Source organism: Arvicanthis niloticus, chromosome 14 (genome assembly GCF_011762505.2).
Source record: "Arvicanthis niloticus isolate mArvNil1 chromosome 14, mArvNil1.pat.X, whole genome shotgun sequence".
NCBI lineage: Eukaryota > Metazoa > Chordata > Mammalia > Rodentia > Muridae > Arvicanthis > Arvicanthis niloticus.
Window position 1 is genome coordinate 18763674 of NC_047671.1, and position 16486 is coordinate 18780159.

Here is a 16486-nt window from a genome sequence, read left to right on the forward strand (position 1 = left end):
TACAGGCAGCTGTGACCTGCCGCATGGGTGCTGGCAACTGAACCTGTGTCCTCTGCAGCAGCTGCTTCTCCCAGCTGGAGCCATCTCTCCAGCCCACTGAATACTTTTTGTTTGTTTGTTTTGGTGTTCATTTCTATTTCATTAGATTTTGAAAAATTTCTGCTATCACTTTTTATTGATAGATTCCCCACGTCTTTAGTTTTAATTTTAATTTCTTCTATCCCATGGATTTTGCCACGTAACTGTTTCCCAAGTTTTTGTGTCCATTTGGGTTCTCCATCCTCAGTATTCCTCTTTGGCTCTGCTGAGCCAACTGATGATGGTTTTTACTGTCTTTTAAATTCAACTCACTGGGTTTTACATTTCTTACATTATTGGTTTATTTGTTTGGTTGGTTTTTTATTACAAAACTGCCGAATTTTTCTTTCATGTTGCTGATTTTTTCTCATTTCTCTTGTATTGCTGGTTTTCCTCTGTCTAAGCTAGGGTTTCTATTGCTGAGATGAAACACCATAACCAAAAAGCTTGTGTGGGAGAAAGGGTTTACACCTATACTCTAGTCTATCACATGGCAGGAGCTCAAACAGGGCAAGAGCCTGGAGGTAGGAGCTGATGCAGATGCCATGGAGGCTGCTGCTTACTGACTTGTTTCTCATAGCTTGCTCAGACTGCTTTCTTCTAGAACCCAGAGCCACCAACCCAGAGATGGTACTACGACCTGCAATGGGCTGAATCTTCCTTACCAATCATTTTCTAAGAACACGTCTTACCACTAGATCTTATGGAAACATTTTCTCAAGTAAGGTTTCCTCCTTTCAGATAACTCTAGTTTATGTGTTAACTTGACATAAGGCTACCCAGCACATCCTCTATCATGCTGAATGTCCTCTCTAGACCTAGAACTGAATTCATTTGGTCTTTGTATCCTATTCTGGGCCCAGAGTAATTGTATCTAGTCAGTGTTTGAAATCATCTTTTACCCACCTTGAATTCATAGTTAGGAGTTATCATATTTTGAAAGAGTCACGTGGTCTTGTTTCCCTGTTTCTGGTATTTTTGTGTTGTCACTTGAGCATCTGTGGTTTGGAACATATCTTCCTGTTCCATTGGAACCTGTTCAAGTACAGGCTACTCTTGATGGTTTCATCCCCAGTATTATCCACAGAGGAGAAAATGCATTGCTTTGAGAGGCTTCGGTTCCCTCAGCACTGAAGGCACTGTGCTTCTGGGGGACTTTGGCTCAGCTCACCTCGACTTGGTGCTCAGACTTTCCCTTTCTCTGAAGATTGCAGCTATCCTGTCACTAACTTTATGAGATTTTAGGCTTCCTTGCTCTCTGTGGAAGAAGTAACACTTCTTCTTTAGAGTGTCACATGGTAGCATCGTGCAGTTCACTATCTGAAAAAAATCCCATTTTATCTGTTCAATTGACAACTTGACGACTTATTTATGAGTGTTTACATTTTGTTTCCTGTACACAAGGAGTGGCAATTGATTAAGGTAATTAGTATATGTAAACACCTTGAGCCATCATTTCCTTGTTCTTAGAAAAATACCTTAAATCCTACTATGTAATTTGAAATATCCAGATATTTGTTGTCAGTCATCGATATCTCGTGCTATAGAACGTTGTAAGTTATCTTCTTATCTGGCCACAAACATCTTCCCATTAAGTGCTTCCTCCCTGCCTTTTGAGGCTCTGGTAACCATGGAAATGTATATGCTTATATTACCAGTGTTTAATCTCTACTTATAGGTGTGAATATGGTGGATTTCCTAGTTATGCTTGAACTGGGTGAGTTTTATGTCTAACAGTGGTAAGCGGATTCAGTAAATATGCTTATATTCATAGTTGGTGCTTATACTTGTAGCTGGAGACATAGCTCTAACAAATTGAGTATTTGGAGGACATCCAGAATGCCAAAAAGCTCTATTGCAGCACACAGGTCAGGGGCAGGAAGTGCCCTATGGAAAGGCAGGACCAGGGCAACCAAAGCAACAACCGAAAATACCTGGGGAAGGGTTGGGTATGCTGAGATATGGGGGAAGGCGGTGATTTCAGTAAAGTGTTATCAACATAGAGGCCTGGGCTCCTGTTAGGGGCAATCTTCAGAGTGTTCTAGAAGAGTGGCTTTCTAGTTGACTGTGCAGAAACAAGGAAATGAGTCTATGAGGGCTCTCTGATGTGGTCAGGGGAGGCACATGACCAGATGATTAAACGACGAAGTGCAAATAGAAATACTTCTCAGTTATTCTTCCTAATTTTGAATTCCTGATTATTTTTGGCTCTAGCATACAAGCGTGGTTGTGACACCTGACATTAGGTGTTTTACTAAGAGATATAAGTGGAGTCACACGTTCTCTATTCTTTATAGTGCTTGGTGGTATGGCTTCACATTCTGTATCCCTGCCTGGCCTGGAACTTGCTATGTGTAGAAGGCTCGTTGTGAACTTGCAATGATCCCACTGCTTCTTATGACCCCCGTGTTTCTATCTTATCCAGGTTTATTGTCAACTACTTGATGTATGCAAAGGAGCAAAGAACAATGGGAGGGAGTCAGGTTAGCAGTGGGGAGCTGGACTTTTGGTTTTGAGCTGCCAGTAACTTACCTCTGTTAGTGTGGAAAAAAAAATAACTTTGCCTATTTGAACCTTTTTCTTTTTAATCTGCAAAGATCAAAGGGGCCTTATCTAGTTGCCGTGGTTGGTTGGTTGAGTTTATTGGTGAATTTTAGTATACTCTGGTTGATGATTTACCTTACCTGTTCAGCTGTTTCAATAATGCTAAGCATACATTCTAAATAATGCTGGTGTCAGAGGGCAGTGTTTCTTCCTATTCTCAGGAGAGAAGAGGAACACATAAACCATGTCAAATATGTTCTGATGATCTTAATATTACGATTGTGTGATAATGGTAATATAAAGTGTATATACTATGTCTCTTCGAATCTGAAAGATTACTCATCTTAAACATCTCCAATTAACAGTGATGTCAGACTGATAAATCGTGCACCTTAAATTCCATAAACATAGTAGGAAAGCTGAAAGGTCAGCTCTTCAGCGGTTAAGTGTAGATTTATACACACCTGCTTGGTCCAGGTAGAGCTTGCATTTGTCCCACCTGGTCTATGCTAGATCTATCTGCCTATGGATGAGCCAGAACAGTAGGATCTACTGGAATTGACTGTGTCTCTCAGTGAGTCTTTGTTGGGACTTGAGAGCTCAGCTCCAGAATGCATTTCAGGGAACAAATGCCTTCTCTTGCCTTCTCAGACAGCCATTCTTTCTGATGTCACCAAGGACCACGCACAGATTCTAACACTCAGAGCACAAAGCTTAACACATTTTTTTTTTTTTTTTGGTAAAAATTTCCTAAGTTAGATTTAAGGCTACGAAGGCCTCTTCCCACCCTAAATGTATTAATGTCACATCGCCTGGAATTAAGTCAATCTTTGGTCATGTTTATAGGAGACTAAAGATGGGAGGATGAGTAGAAACAGGACCTAGTGTTGCTGTTTTGGATCACAGGCGCTGTTTCAGAGTAGTCATGTTCCACTCATAACCAAGAAAACTGATTCAGAGTGAATTTTATAAGATGTAACAGGTATATTGTATATATGAAAATATCACCGTGAAAGCTATTATTTATATAATTAATATATGCTAATAGAAACAGAAAAAAATCGACTGTCAAGCTACAAGATAATTTCGTAAGCATTAGAAGAACAACTCTTGTGATTCAGAGGCACAGCTGATTTGCATATGAAAAGATTTTACTAAATTACATGTCCATCATCAAAACCCTAGAGAAGTGATGTCAAGGGAGAACTTAGGTGTTTAGTCCCAGTGCTGAGACTGGCTCGGAATTTGGGTAGCATCTCTCTATGGCTTAATTTCCCAATTTGAAAAAATGAGAAATTATTAGAGAAACTGACAATATTACCGTAAGAAGGAAGTCAAACTCTACTTGTAAAATACTCAACTTATGATGCATACTTAGTGCCAGGAGGAAGTTAAGGTTATCTGTGATTGTCACTGTTTGAGCATGTGTCACCAGCTGCCCAGGAATTGGGGACTATTGCAGGTTCTTATCAGTATCTTTTTTACATCTCTATCAAAAGAAAATTTTTAAAGCAATATTTGGGAGTCGGCTTCCTTATTTCCTTTAGCTGTCAGCTCTATATAAGTGCTTCCTTTCTTAGGAACTCTCATTTCTCCCTGTTTGGGAATCTCCATTTTCAAAAGCTGTGCTTCCCTTCTTTCTTTTTCAGTGGATTGTTAGATCCTCTTTGCTAATGGACAATTTAGCATTTGAAATGCAAGAAGATGGAACACAGAAAGCTTCCTCTGCGGGAAAGATCGGTCCCCTCTCCAACTTGGTAAGGTGGGGATTTGCATGCTGGGGTTCTGTGCCCTGACTGGTATAGAGCGTAGGAAAGAATTCTTGTGTAGACTGTGCTCTCACTGAGACCCTGTTCTCATTGCTACTGCCTTTTCTTAAAAACTCTTAGCTACTGCTTGAAGCTCCTTAATGGCCAAATCGTTGCTCATAGTAACTGCCTCCCACAGGCAATATTTCACAGATTATACATTCTGGTCAATTTTTATCCTTTTTGTGGATCATTCATTGGTGTTTTTACTGTTTCTTTTCTCTACCAATCTGAGCAGGCAGTGTAATAACGTGTTGTATTTTCTATTTAAAGGGACCTAGACAAACTTCAGGTTGCATCCATTAATAATGATATGCATATAGAGTATAGGAATAGCATTTTAAAAGTAGTAGAATAACAAATATTACAGGGTAAATATTTGTCTAAACGATGGTGTGTGTTATGTGTATGTATTATGTAAGACATACGTGTCTAAGTATAGGAATATATTTCTTAATGTGGATGTGGTTCAAAAATGTCAAGAAGCCCTAAATGTTTCATACTCTGTTCTAACTTTAGAGTATACTGATTGAAGTTAGCCCAAAAATTTTTTTAAAAAATTCCAGAAGGAAGACAATGTTTCCGCATCGTCACAAATGGAGAATAATGGCTTCAAAATTTCTCCTAGGAAAAGAAAAGGCAGTGGTCACTGGTGAGCATTTTTCTACTGTGCCTGCTGGCCTGCTTCATCACCACAACAATAGGAGTATTGACTCTCTCCCTGGTTTATGTAAACTCCAAGCCTCGCTTTGAACAGGAAACCTCACCTCCACAAACAGCGGTTTCCCAAGTACAAAAGGCTGTTGATCCAAAATTTCAGTTTCTTAATCACTTACCCAAGTCCAAGGTATGAATAACTAGAACACCGGGCTCTAAATGATGATCTTAAAGCTACCTTTACACTTCATGTTATTAAACTGTTCTCCATGGGGAGGGTCTATGAGAAGGTGGGGCCTAGAGGAGTGCAGAGTTGGTCTGATGGTAAATTCAGGCAGAAAATTTCAGCAGATCATTTTATGCTCTAGATAGAGAAGAGAAATGCCAGCTTGTAAATGGAGATCTTTCTGCTTTCTTGTCAAAGTAGATTGTGTGTGTGTGTGTGTGTGTGTGTGTGTGTGTGTGTGTGTGTGTCTGGGTATAACAAGATTAGGCTGATGGCATGGCATATATACCACTGTTTTAACTCCTAGTCTCATACAGGAATGCTGTTCCTTTTGAAAAACCCTAAAATCCACTCCCCGTCAATTTTCCATTTGTCCCCTTCTTACTCTGTGGGTTATAGTGGGCTCACACTTCCTTATGGACAGAAGCACGGAAGATGGCCTCAATGCTGATGATTTGCTTGCTTGTGACTTTTCAGGTGTTTGACTTCCCTGGTGGTGCAATCCAGTGGGCTCGGTACCGGAACAACATCAAAGACTATCTCAGTGATGAAGAGGAGGCATTTGGCACCAGCTTGAATCGTCTGAGATCACAGATGACTCTGGGCACACTGAGAATAAAAAGCAAGGGCCTCCGGGCTCCTCATTGGCACTTCAATGCCAACGAACACGGCTATCTCGTGCAGGTAGAAGCAGGTTGTCCTCTTTCTGTCCTTAAACACTATATGTCCTCCAGGTGGTATTTTAGTTGTTGCAAAGTCCCCTAACTGAGAGCTACACAAGCGTTCAGGCTTTTGGTTAGATTGGCTATCTTAGCAAATTTGCTCTCACTCTTGTATGCCTTTCTTCAGTATGAAGTCATTTTTAAAAAAGATTATTGTTAAGATAAAAATCACTATTGAATTTCCCTATAAATTTTGTGACCCCCTCTATGATTTTTCTTTAATTTCTAAGTGGATAATTTTATGTGACTATTATTTAAGTATGAATTCTTATTTAATACTGTTTACATATTTGTGTATTTTTAAAAAAAAGATTCAGCAAGGGATGAAAGTGTTGAATGACTGGCTGAATGTGTGCAAATGACGCAGCAACTTCTCAAAATAAATGTTAGCTGTCCCATAGGGCTTAATGGTATGGAGTTTAACTTTGATATTATACTATAATATAAAGGATACATTTTGCTAAAGCTAAAAAGATAAAATAAAGTCATTGTTTAGCCATCTGGGTCAAAGCTAAATTAGCGATTTTGATCTAAAGATCAAAGAAATGGTGGCTTCTCTCAGGGAAATATGGCAGCTGACGTAGAGAACTAGATGCTGGCTTCAGCACAGATTCCAAGATCAGGCCATTGAATGAGCTTTTGTGGTTTAGGCCCTCCAGAAGATTCTCAATTCAAGTCAAACAGACAAAATCGAGATGAAATGGGTATAGTTACCTGAGTTTTAGATTACTCATTTCCAAAAGGTGCTCATCAGGCACTTGTATTCTTGACAGGAGGAAGCAATCGTGACTAGGTCCTTCCAGAACTTTCATAGTTTTGACTGATTCTATTATCTGGTTAGTAGCCAGCCGGTTGTATGGTATATTTTCTACTGTTGAGACCCTTCTTTGTCATTTATTTGGCTTTACTAGAGGGGAGATACCTTTGTTGGGGATACTATTGCTGTGATAAAACACCATAATTAAAAGCAAGTTGGGGAGGAAAGAGTTTATTTGACTTATAATATCATACTTCCATACCATAGTCCTTAACTGAAGAAATTCAGAAAAGGAACTCAAACTGAACAGGAACCTAGAGGCAGGAGCTGATGCAGAGGTCATAAAGAGGTACTGCTTACTGGCTTGCTCCTTGGCTTTGCTCAGCCTGCTCCTCTATAGAACCCAGGGCCAACCCAGGGATGGCTTTACCACCGTGATCCGAGCCCTTCTCCACCAATCACTAGTTAAGAAAATTTCCTACAGCTGTATCTTATGGAAGTAATTTTTTCAATTGAGATTCCCTTCTTTTAGGTGACTCTAGCTTTTGTCAAGTTGACACAGTCCTAGCCAGGACAGGAAATTAGATGTTCATCTATGAAACCAAACATTAATTATTTTTTATGTAAAGCTTAGTGAGATATAGAGACTTTTCCAAAAGTATACAGTAGTGTTGGCTGGATTAAATAAAGTATAGGTTTTTTTTTTTTTATTTATGTTTTTCCACATATATGAACTACGTAAGGGAGAATTTTAAAAAGATCTAATTTTCTACTCTTGGCCAAGCTGTGGCAGAGCAGCAGGAGAAAGAAAGACAGCTGAGTAGACTTTCAGTAGACTGGAAGGGGTCCCTCAACCAAACTCCACCAAGGAAGTGGTCTGCAGCTTCAGTAGAGAACAGGTCCTGAGATCCACTTGGCCTGAGGAGGCTATTTCATAAATCTATGGGAATTTGTAATTCGGTTTCTGAGCATGGAGTATATTGACTCGAGTGTTCTCCAGATCCTGGAAGAATTGTAAGATTCCTGACTTCTATAACTAGGGCAAAGGACTAACAGGATGAGAAGGAAAAAAAAACTATCACACAGGTCTGTGGAGATTGTGTCTGCCTGCCTCCGAGTAACTTGGTAAGGGCCTAGGCACCATCTTTGAGTTGAGAGCCTATAGATGAGGGGGCTTGGTGAGTCCAGCCCAGCAGTGAGCATCGCATTGATCGCTGCCTCTGCTCTACTCGGTTGGTGCCCTGATAGAATAGTGGATATTTCTGTTGTCACATGTGTGTGGAGGACAGAACTCGTTAGAGCAGTAGTCCTCAATCTGTGGGTATCCTATATAGCAAATATTTTACATTATGGTTCATAACAGTACACAAAGTTACAGTTATGAAGAAGGAAATAATTTTATGGTTGAGGCTCACCGCATGAGGAACTGTATTAAAGGGAAGAAGCATTAGGCAGATTTGAGAACCACTGAGTTAGACTAGGTTTATTTTTTCCTTCTTTCTTTAACACACATTTGGACCCAAGATACAGAGCGCATGTCTGGATAGAACAAAGACTTCTCATTTATTCATCATTATTTGTGACATGAGTAGCTGGTAAAATATAAATAATGGCAACAATATGAATAAATGTTGAAGAAGAGAGTAGAAAATGAAAGAAAACATTACGTGTCCTCAGAGTATCATGTTATCTGCCACAAAACAAATATAACTAAAAAGTATATAAATGTCCAGTATTTACCTAGATTCAGTTATAATACTTAACAGTATCTTCACACATTCACTCATTTTCATTTCTTTCTTTTTTCTTTTCTTTTTTTTAAATTTTTTTTTTATTTTTTTGAGACAGGCTTTCTCTGTGTATCCCTGGCTGTCCTGGAACTCACTCTGTAGACCAGGCTGCCCTCCAACTCAGAAATCTGCCTGCCTCTGCCTCCCAAGTGCTGGGATTAAAGGCATGGGCCAACACTGCCTGGCTCATTTCTTATTAGAAGACTTCAAGTATAATGTAGTAGTATGGCATATATATATATATATATATATATATATATATATATATATATATATGAGCCTGCCTGTCTGTGTCTAAATCCCTGTCTAAATCCCATATTTGTCACTGACTAGCTTATATAGTAACTTCAAGAAAATGTATATTCTCAACTAAGCTTAGTTTTTTCATCTACAAAATAAGGATAATAGCTATGATTTTTATAGAGTTAATATAAGAAATAATTAAATTTAATCAGGTAAAGTGCTTAGGTAGGTACCTGACATAGTAAAAATATTCAGTATATGCTATTATATTATCTCCATGATTAAAATTGTATATAAATGTTTTCTTATTTGGAACACACATATATTGATGTTACCCCCCAAAGTGTGTATACAAACATATGTCCTTGTTCAGTTACTTGTGAGCAGCACAGAATTTGCACAGATTGCTTCAGTCTTAATTTAAAACATGTTTCAGACTTGTTTAATCAGTTCTAGAGCATGGAATCTTAGTGGGAGCCATATTGCCCTCAAGGAAAAATGAATTTTTATGGAGGCAAAAGACAATACACACACACACACACACACACACACACACACACTCTATCTCACACACATACACACACACTGCACACATGTTATATAATAGTCAATGTATTAAAATTTTATAAGCTAATGGAAGGAAGAGGGAAAAGTATTTGAAAACTAGGTTTACAAAAATGATAAATGATAAATACAGATTGAAGAACATTGGTTTAAGTGAAACTAATGGTTTTATGTCCTAGGGGACGGCATGGATCGGAGTGGTTGATGATGATGGTGAGGTCGCTACCACATACAATGTCACAGCTGGCCAAGTGATCTTCTTTCCTAAAAATACGCTACACTGGATAAAGAACGTGGGCCATGATGACTGCTTCTTCCTGCTCTTCTTCTCTACACACGATGAGCTCCAGACCCTAGATGTTGATGACGTGCTTTTTTCTACACCTGAAGACATTGCCTCCAGGTCACTTAAGGTATGCAGTACTGGTAAAATCATGAAGACATGTGCTACACAGCCACAGAGAGTAAATATCAGCAGTTCTAAGATCTAGCCACAGTTTAACTAACAGTGATGATTGAATAGCACACTAAAAAATGTATCTTGCATTCTTACTAATGGCCAAAGTTGAAAATGCATTTCTTTGGGTTTTCTTTTATGAAGGTCCTCCCATGAAATTATCATGTTTTGGTAGAAAGATTATCAAATAATTTTTTAAAGATTTATTTTATTTATATGAGTATGTTGCAGCTGTCTTCAGACACACCAGAAGAGGGCATCAGTTCCCATTACAGATGGTTGTGAGCCACCATGTGGTTGCTGGGAATTGAACTCAGGACCTCTGGGAGAGCAGTCAGTGCTCTTAACTGCTAAGCCATCTCTCCAGCTTAATTATGATATAATTAATGGAAAATTGCTGCCACATATAGCCCCGAGGAGTCAAAAGATCACTCGTTCTTTTGTGGGAAAAAATTTGCTACAAATGATGGAATCATAGTTTCTTAATTTTCAGCTGAGGACCTTGTTTTCCGCATTACTGGCACTTTATAACAAACTTTTGAAAATGTTTGTTAATGAGATGCCAAGGTGTTTTAATGCATGCATGCTTATATGATATAATATTAATCAGGCTAAACATATCTCTCTCCTCAAATGGGCATCTTTTACAACAAAAACTCTTCCGTTCTGACCTTTGAAAGCTCATAGTGTATTGTTATTCCCCGCTGTCACCCTGTTGTATGATAAGGTAGTATAACTTTTGCTCCTGGAAATTAGTACTACAGTCACTACTTTTGATCTCCCCAGGCACCTATTTACATTATCACAGGGGGATGACTGATGTTGGTTACAGAAGGTCAAACATAGATGCTCACAGTACTAACATGTAGAACAGGTGACTGCTGTACCTAGCAGCTGAAGAAGGTTCAGTGGCAAGCATAAGAATATGCACAGTTAACTTGTGAGGTTGCTTACTGGAGTCCAGTATTCTACTGCTCTAGAGACAGAGAGAAGAAATGGTTTCTTAGGGAGAATATTGGTAAGCATGGGAAATGATGCATGCTTTTGTAAAAATTTATATTGATCACCCAAAACAAAATGGATTCATAAATATCAGAAATTGTTCTGCCTGGGTCAATGGAAGCCCATCTGTGCTAGGGCTACCAGACTCTCTGCCACTTTCTTTTCTGTCACTAAAATCTGTTGAGTGTTTCATAGCCATATGTGTGATTTATGATTGTGTTTCAGCCCAAAGGTGGAGTTAACTTCATTAGAGAATTCCAGAAGCAAACAGAGGATCAGGGGATCAACCTTCCTCCCAACCTGGCAGAATTAGTTATGAATGCTAGTTATATACAGTCTCCTGACAGCCTTGTGTGGAGATACTTCTTTGACCTTAAAGGTATGGTATATTTCATGATGGTTTTTTGTCAAGTTTTGTATATGTTTTTAGCTTAGAATGTATTTTTTTTTTCATGGTGGGTGATTGCCAAGAGAAATTTGAACAAAACAATACAGTTTTCGAGACAAAAACAAAACCACTACTGTTTTCAATACAGTAGGTAATGGGAAAGTCCTCCAGTCTAAAGTGAATGAACTCAACAAAGGATATCAAAGCAGGGTGGGATGTTTTAGGTTCTGCAAGACTTGACATCGATGGCAGAGGACTTTCCCAACCATGTAGGGCTTAGAAGCCATGATGAGGAGTCGGTACTATATCTTACCTGAAGAAAAAAGTGACTGAGGATTTTAAATAAGAGTGATACCATGAATTTTGCTTTTTGAAGTAAATGCCAAACTTGATGACTTTTACTGACTGATTAGAATAGGCCATGTGGGAGGCAAGGCGATGAGCAGAGAGGGTTGTTGTAGTCTTTTAAATAGGGGATGATGGAGACCCCATTGTGGCTGCTATGAGGAGGGAATTGTTGTGAAGCAGAGAATTTAGAGAGAGAGAGAGAGAGAGAGAGAGAGAGAGAGAGAGAGAGAACAAAGACCTGGATAGTTGACTGACTTCATGGGTGACGGAGTTTTGTTTGGGGGTAACTACCAAGTTTTCTACCAGGTTCCCTAAATTGAATGAAGAGTACTAGGATTCTCTGTGTTAGAAATTTCAAGACAGTTTGGGAGGTGGAATAGATTCTAACTGTGCCTGGTGGGAGCTCATATTACCTGGGGTCAGCAATTCATACTATGTAAGTTTTATGTGAGTAGAAGAGATTTTGTGTTTGGCTGGGTGTCCACCTGAAGCTCAGGTTGGAAGTTACACTGTTTTAAACTTCTGATTCAGGTTCAAAAGAATATAAGTTTCCAGGGGGAGTCATCCAGCGAGCACAGTATTGGAAGAATGGAAATGAACTAAGCAACAATGAAAAAATTTTCAGTGAATTTCTACATCAGGTAGTTAAGGAAAAAAATGCCCTTTTTTGTTATCATTAAACAATGTAAAATTATCATTTACTCATTTCTTTTTTATATTTTGAAATAAAAGTATAATTATATTGCTTTCTCTTTTATCTTTCCCTCCGCCAACCCTTCCTATGCATGTCTGTCTTGCTCCTTGTTCTCTTTCAAATTCATGGCTGCTGTTTTAGATATTGTTATATATATACATACATACATATATACACACACATATATATATGTATATATATATATATACACACACACACGTACACACACACACACGTGTACACACACACACACACACACACACACACACACACACACACACACAACCTGCTTAGTGCTTACTTAACCTTATATGTTTATAATTTCAGGGTTGACCACTTGCTATTAACCAACTTGAGAGCTCCTCTCCGAGGAAGACTATTTCCTGGCTCTTAGCCTTTCTTAGTTGCCTCTTGATCTTTGTTAAGGGATGTCTCCCTTTCTTGTTAGCATGTGTTGTCTTTGTTCAGATCTTGTTCAGACAGCCCTGTTGCTAAGATTTCATGGATGTCAATTCCTTGACATTTCTAGAAGGGGAAACCTTACAGCAAATGTCTTGTTCCTTCACAGAGGAAAAAAAAAAAAAAAAAACCAAACTATTGATGAATATCCAGGCAGATGAAATATAAGATTTAGATCTGATTCATGCTTCTTCTTACTGAAGGAGAAGTAAAGCCTTAGCTAAGCCAGCAAGGGCTGATTCCATCCATGCAAATTAACCCCACTCATATGAGTCACTTATTTTTATATTTTGAATATAATATCCCAGGGGCCTTGGGACTTCTCTGACACAAGCAGTCACATCAGTGAACAGAGTGGAGAGTGGCGAGAGTTCCATTTTTGTTTTTAAGAAAAAAAAAAACAGTTCTGTAGCATAGTTGCGCTATCAGATCCCCTGCGCTCACACTCCATTTCTGTCACATCTTTGCTGTGTGACTCTTGGCAACTGACTAAGATATTTCACTCATCATCTGTGAAGTAGGGAGAATGACCCAGCTTTGCAAGCTTGTTGTAAGGAGTAAGGAATGTAGTCCCTATGAGGAGCGGGCACGACGTTTGCAGAACAGCATCCATATTAGGTATTTATGGTATTGTGAGTTGTTGGGTTGCTGAGCAGCACGCTGGCTAAGTAACTGTGTTTTCTTTTCTTTTGAAAGCATCAAAATGCCCTTGCCTTGAATACACTCAGGATTTATAATAACGGATTAAGACAGCCACATTTTCATTTCAATGCAAATGAAATGGGATATGTAGTGAGCGGATGTGGAAAGGTAATTTTTCAATAAACACTTCTGTAAAAGCTTCCTTTGATGCAGAAAGGGGCCTTTTTCTTGTCGATCTCATCATTGAGAACAAAAGAAATCTGTTCTAATGGCATAGTGGACACTGTTTCTGCAGAGGATACCATGTAGATCTCACTAGATGCTTTTTCCTGTTCGTGGAGGCAAAGAGATTGGAGAGGTTCTGTATTCTGAAGTCGGTAAGAGTATTTATGAAGTGATAAACATTTATGTTTTATAGTGGAGGCTTGAAGAACAAACTTAGGTTTTCAGATGTGCACCCTTAGCTAATGCAAAGTGCTCTGCTCTGCTCTGGGGAAATAGAAATAACCTTTTGTCTTTCAGCAAAGAATGGAAGGGGAAACCTGGGAAGGCTCGGAACATTAGCATGCCTGTCTTATACCCTATCCATATGACGGCCATATACCTGGCCCATTTGAGATATCAGTGGACTTGTCTGGCTGAAACTATGAACAATCCCTTTTACTCCTCAGAGAGTATTTGTCTTGGATTATTACCTATGTGCTCAAACTGTTACACACCATTCTATCTAGTGTGTAACTACAAGGATCTGACATTGGTTATTTTAGAGTTTCATGAACCAGACAAGACTTTTTTTTTTTTTTTTTTTTTTTTTTTTTTTTTTTTTTTTTTGGAAAGGTGTTGATAGAAGGTGAAAGGCCACAGGGGGAGGGGGATGATGGGAGAAAGAGAGAAGGGGAAATGAATCAGTAAGAATAAATTATATTCTACAATGGCACAATGTTTTTGCCAACTAATTTTAATAAAAGGCTTTGATGGTCTGCATTTCTCTTAACCATGGAGGAAAGAACAAAACCACATGAAATTACCAAAAGTCTTGTATAAAGGAATGAAAGTTTTAGTAAATTAAAAACGAATGTTGCAGTCATGTGCGTTTCAGTTATCTGCTTTTTAGTCTCTAACTTTTTTTTTTTTTAAGATTTATTTATTTATTTATTTTATGTAAGTACACTGTCGCCATATTCAGATGCACCAGGAGAGGGCATCAAATCCCATTATGGATGGTTTGAGCCACCATGTGGTTGCTGGGAATTGAACTCAGGACCTCTGGAAGAGCAGTCAGTGCTTTTAACTGCTGAGCCATCTCTCCAGCCCTAGTCTCTAACTCTTAAAAAGAAGACTCTTCAGAGGCTATGATGAAAGATGGCACAAATGAAGCCATGTAGGTGGCAGAATACTGAAGACAAATCCTCTCTGACATACATGGTGCATAATTTGTGACCTTCTTTAGAAGGTGACAGCTGATGTCTTTTATTCACGATGTTATGTGTATTGGATACACTCACAGACTTTAAAGAACATTTATGTAAGGGTTCTATATTTTGACTTCTCTACCGCTTTGTTGTATCTGTATTAAGGAACATTTAAGTAGCCACAAGCTATGCTGTGCATGTTCTTCACAGTTTATACTTATCCTGCATGGGTTTGAGACTGTGTGTTCATTCCCCTCAGGTGGGCATCACTGATACTCAGAGAACCATAGAGTTCAATATTCACATTGGAGATGTGGTGTTTTTTCCTATTGGAACCCAGCATTACATCAAGAACACATGTGATGAGGATCTGCTCTTCGTTCTCGCCTTCAGCACTGGAGATCAGGTGAGACTAAGATAGTTATCAGTAATCTGCTAAGCCATGAGTCTGGGCAAAGGAGACCTTAATTAACACGTGTTGAGCGAAGGAGTGGACGAATAAGCTAGATGAGAAAAAATGTATGAAGAAAAGGAGAGCAAAGCAATTTTCTCTTAAATCGCTTCTTAATTCTCTGAACCTTGAACCAAAGGATCAATGTGTACAGATCCATAAAGGCGTTTCAATTACAGCACAGCAGATAGTAGAAGGTGTGATTCACATTTGTGGGCAAATATGATTCCTAATATCTATTCCCAGGAATAGATAGGCTTCCTCATGTTGGAGCAGAAATCATCACCCTGTTGGGAGAACCTAGTGTTGCCATGAAGTTTCAGGAACATTTCCTGGACTGTAAGTCTTGTCTCATCAGATGGCCATTAGGTGCACAACCATGAGAAGTCTGCCACCCATTCTTGCTCACAGGGAGATAGATGCATTTCTTAGAGGGACTGATGATTCCTTCTAAGGAAGACTGGAGGCATCTCAGCTCATTTTCCTATCAGACTTTCTCCCTCAGAACTAAACGGTGAGTTCCCCATGGCCAGGGGAGACTGGCACGCACAATCACCTTGTGCAGGAGTTCAATTGTACGAATTTAGATGGCCAAGTACCAGACCATATTGCCAAAGCCTTGGCCGTCCTGAGGCCTCTGTAGAACTAACTTTGAGCCGTGTGGCGATGACATGCCTTTTGTTTAACATCCTTAGGTGCAAACTCTCGACATGGACGATTATCTCCAGGCCACCTCAGACCATATTTTGGCCCAGCTTTTCTTCAGGAAGCAAAGTGAGTTTAAGAAGATTCCCAGATTCACAGAGGACCAGGCCATCAACCTGCCTTAAATTACTCATGAGTTTGTATCTACTGTTCTTTGCCAGTTGTTGATGAAGAAAGGCCACTTGCTAAGAAAGTCAGGCTTGTTACAAAACAAGAAGAGAGGTATGAAGAGAGGCAATGGGCAAGTCAGGCCTAGGCTCTCCAATGTGCACATCTGAGTGTGGAAAGTCTTGCTAATGGAACATTTCAAATTCAGGTTTCTGGGGTAGCTGATAAACTGGCATTTTAATGCATATATATATATATTCACACACACACACACACACACACACACACACACACACACATATGTCTTGTTACTTCAAATGTATTGTATAAGCCTTTTTTATACACATAGGTAAAATTTACATGTGTATCATAGTTACATCATTACTATGTATCATAATTGATTATTCATCACTGTGGGAATCAGAAAAGAG

General features: G+C 39.0%; 1 protein-coding gene across 1 annotated transcript; it reads left to right on the top strand.

Annotated features, from left to right (window-relative positions):
* The first annotated feature begins 5748 nt into the window (after positions 1-5748).
* LOC143434423 (uncharacterized) lies at positions 5749-16072 on the top strand. Its single transcript, XM_076913049.1, has 7 exons — positions 5749-5997; positions 9569-9802; positions 11074-11227; positions 12116-12225; positions 13434-13547; positions 15051-15197; positions 15938-16072. The coding sequence occupies exons 1-7, from the start codon at positions 5749-5751 to the stop codon at positions 16070-16072; spliced, it is 1143 nt and encodes a 380-aa protein (XP_076769164.1).
* Positions 16073-16486: the final 414 nt, after the last annotated feature.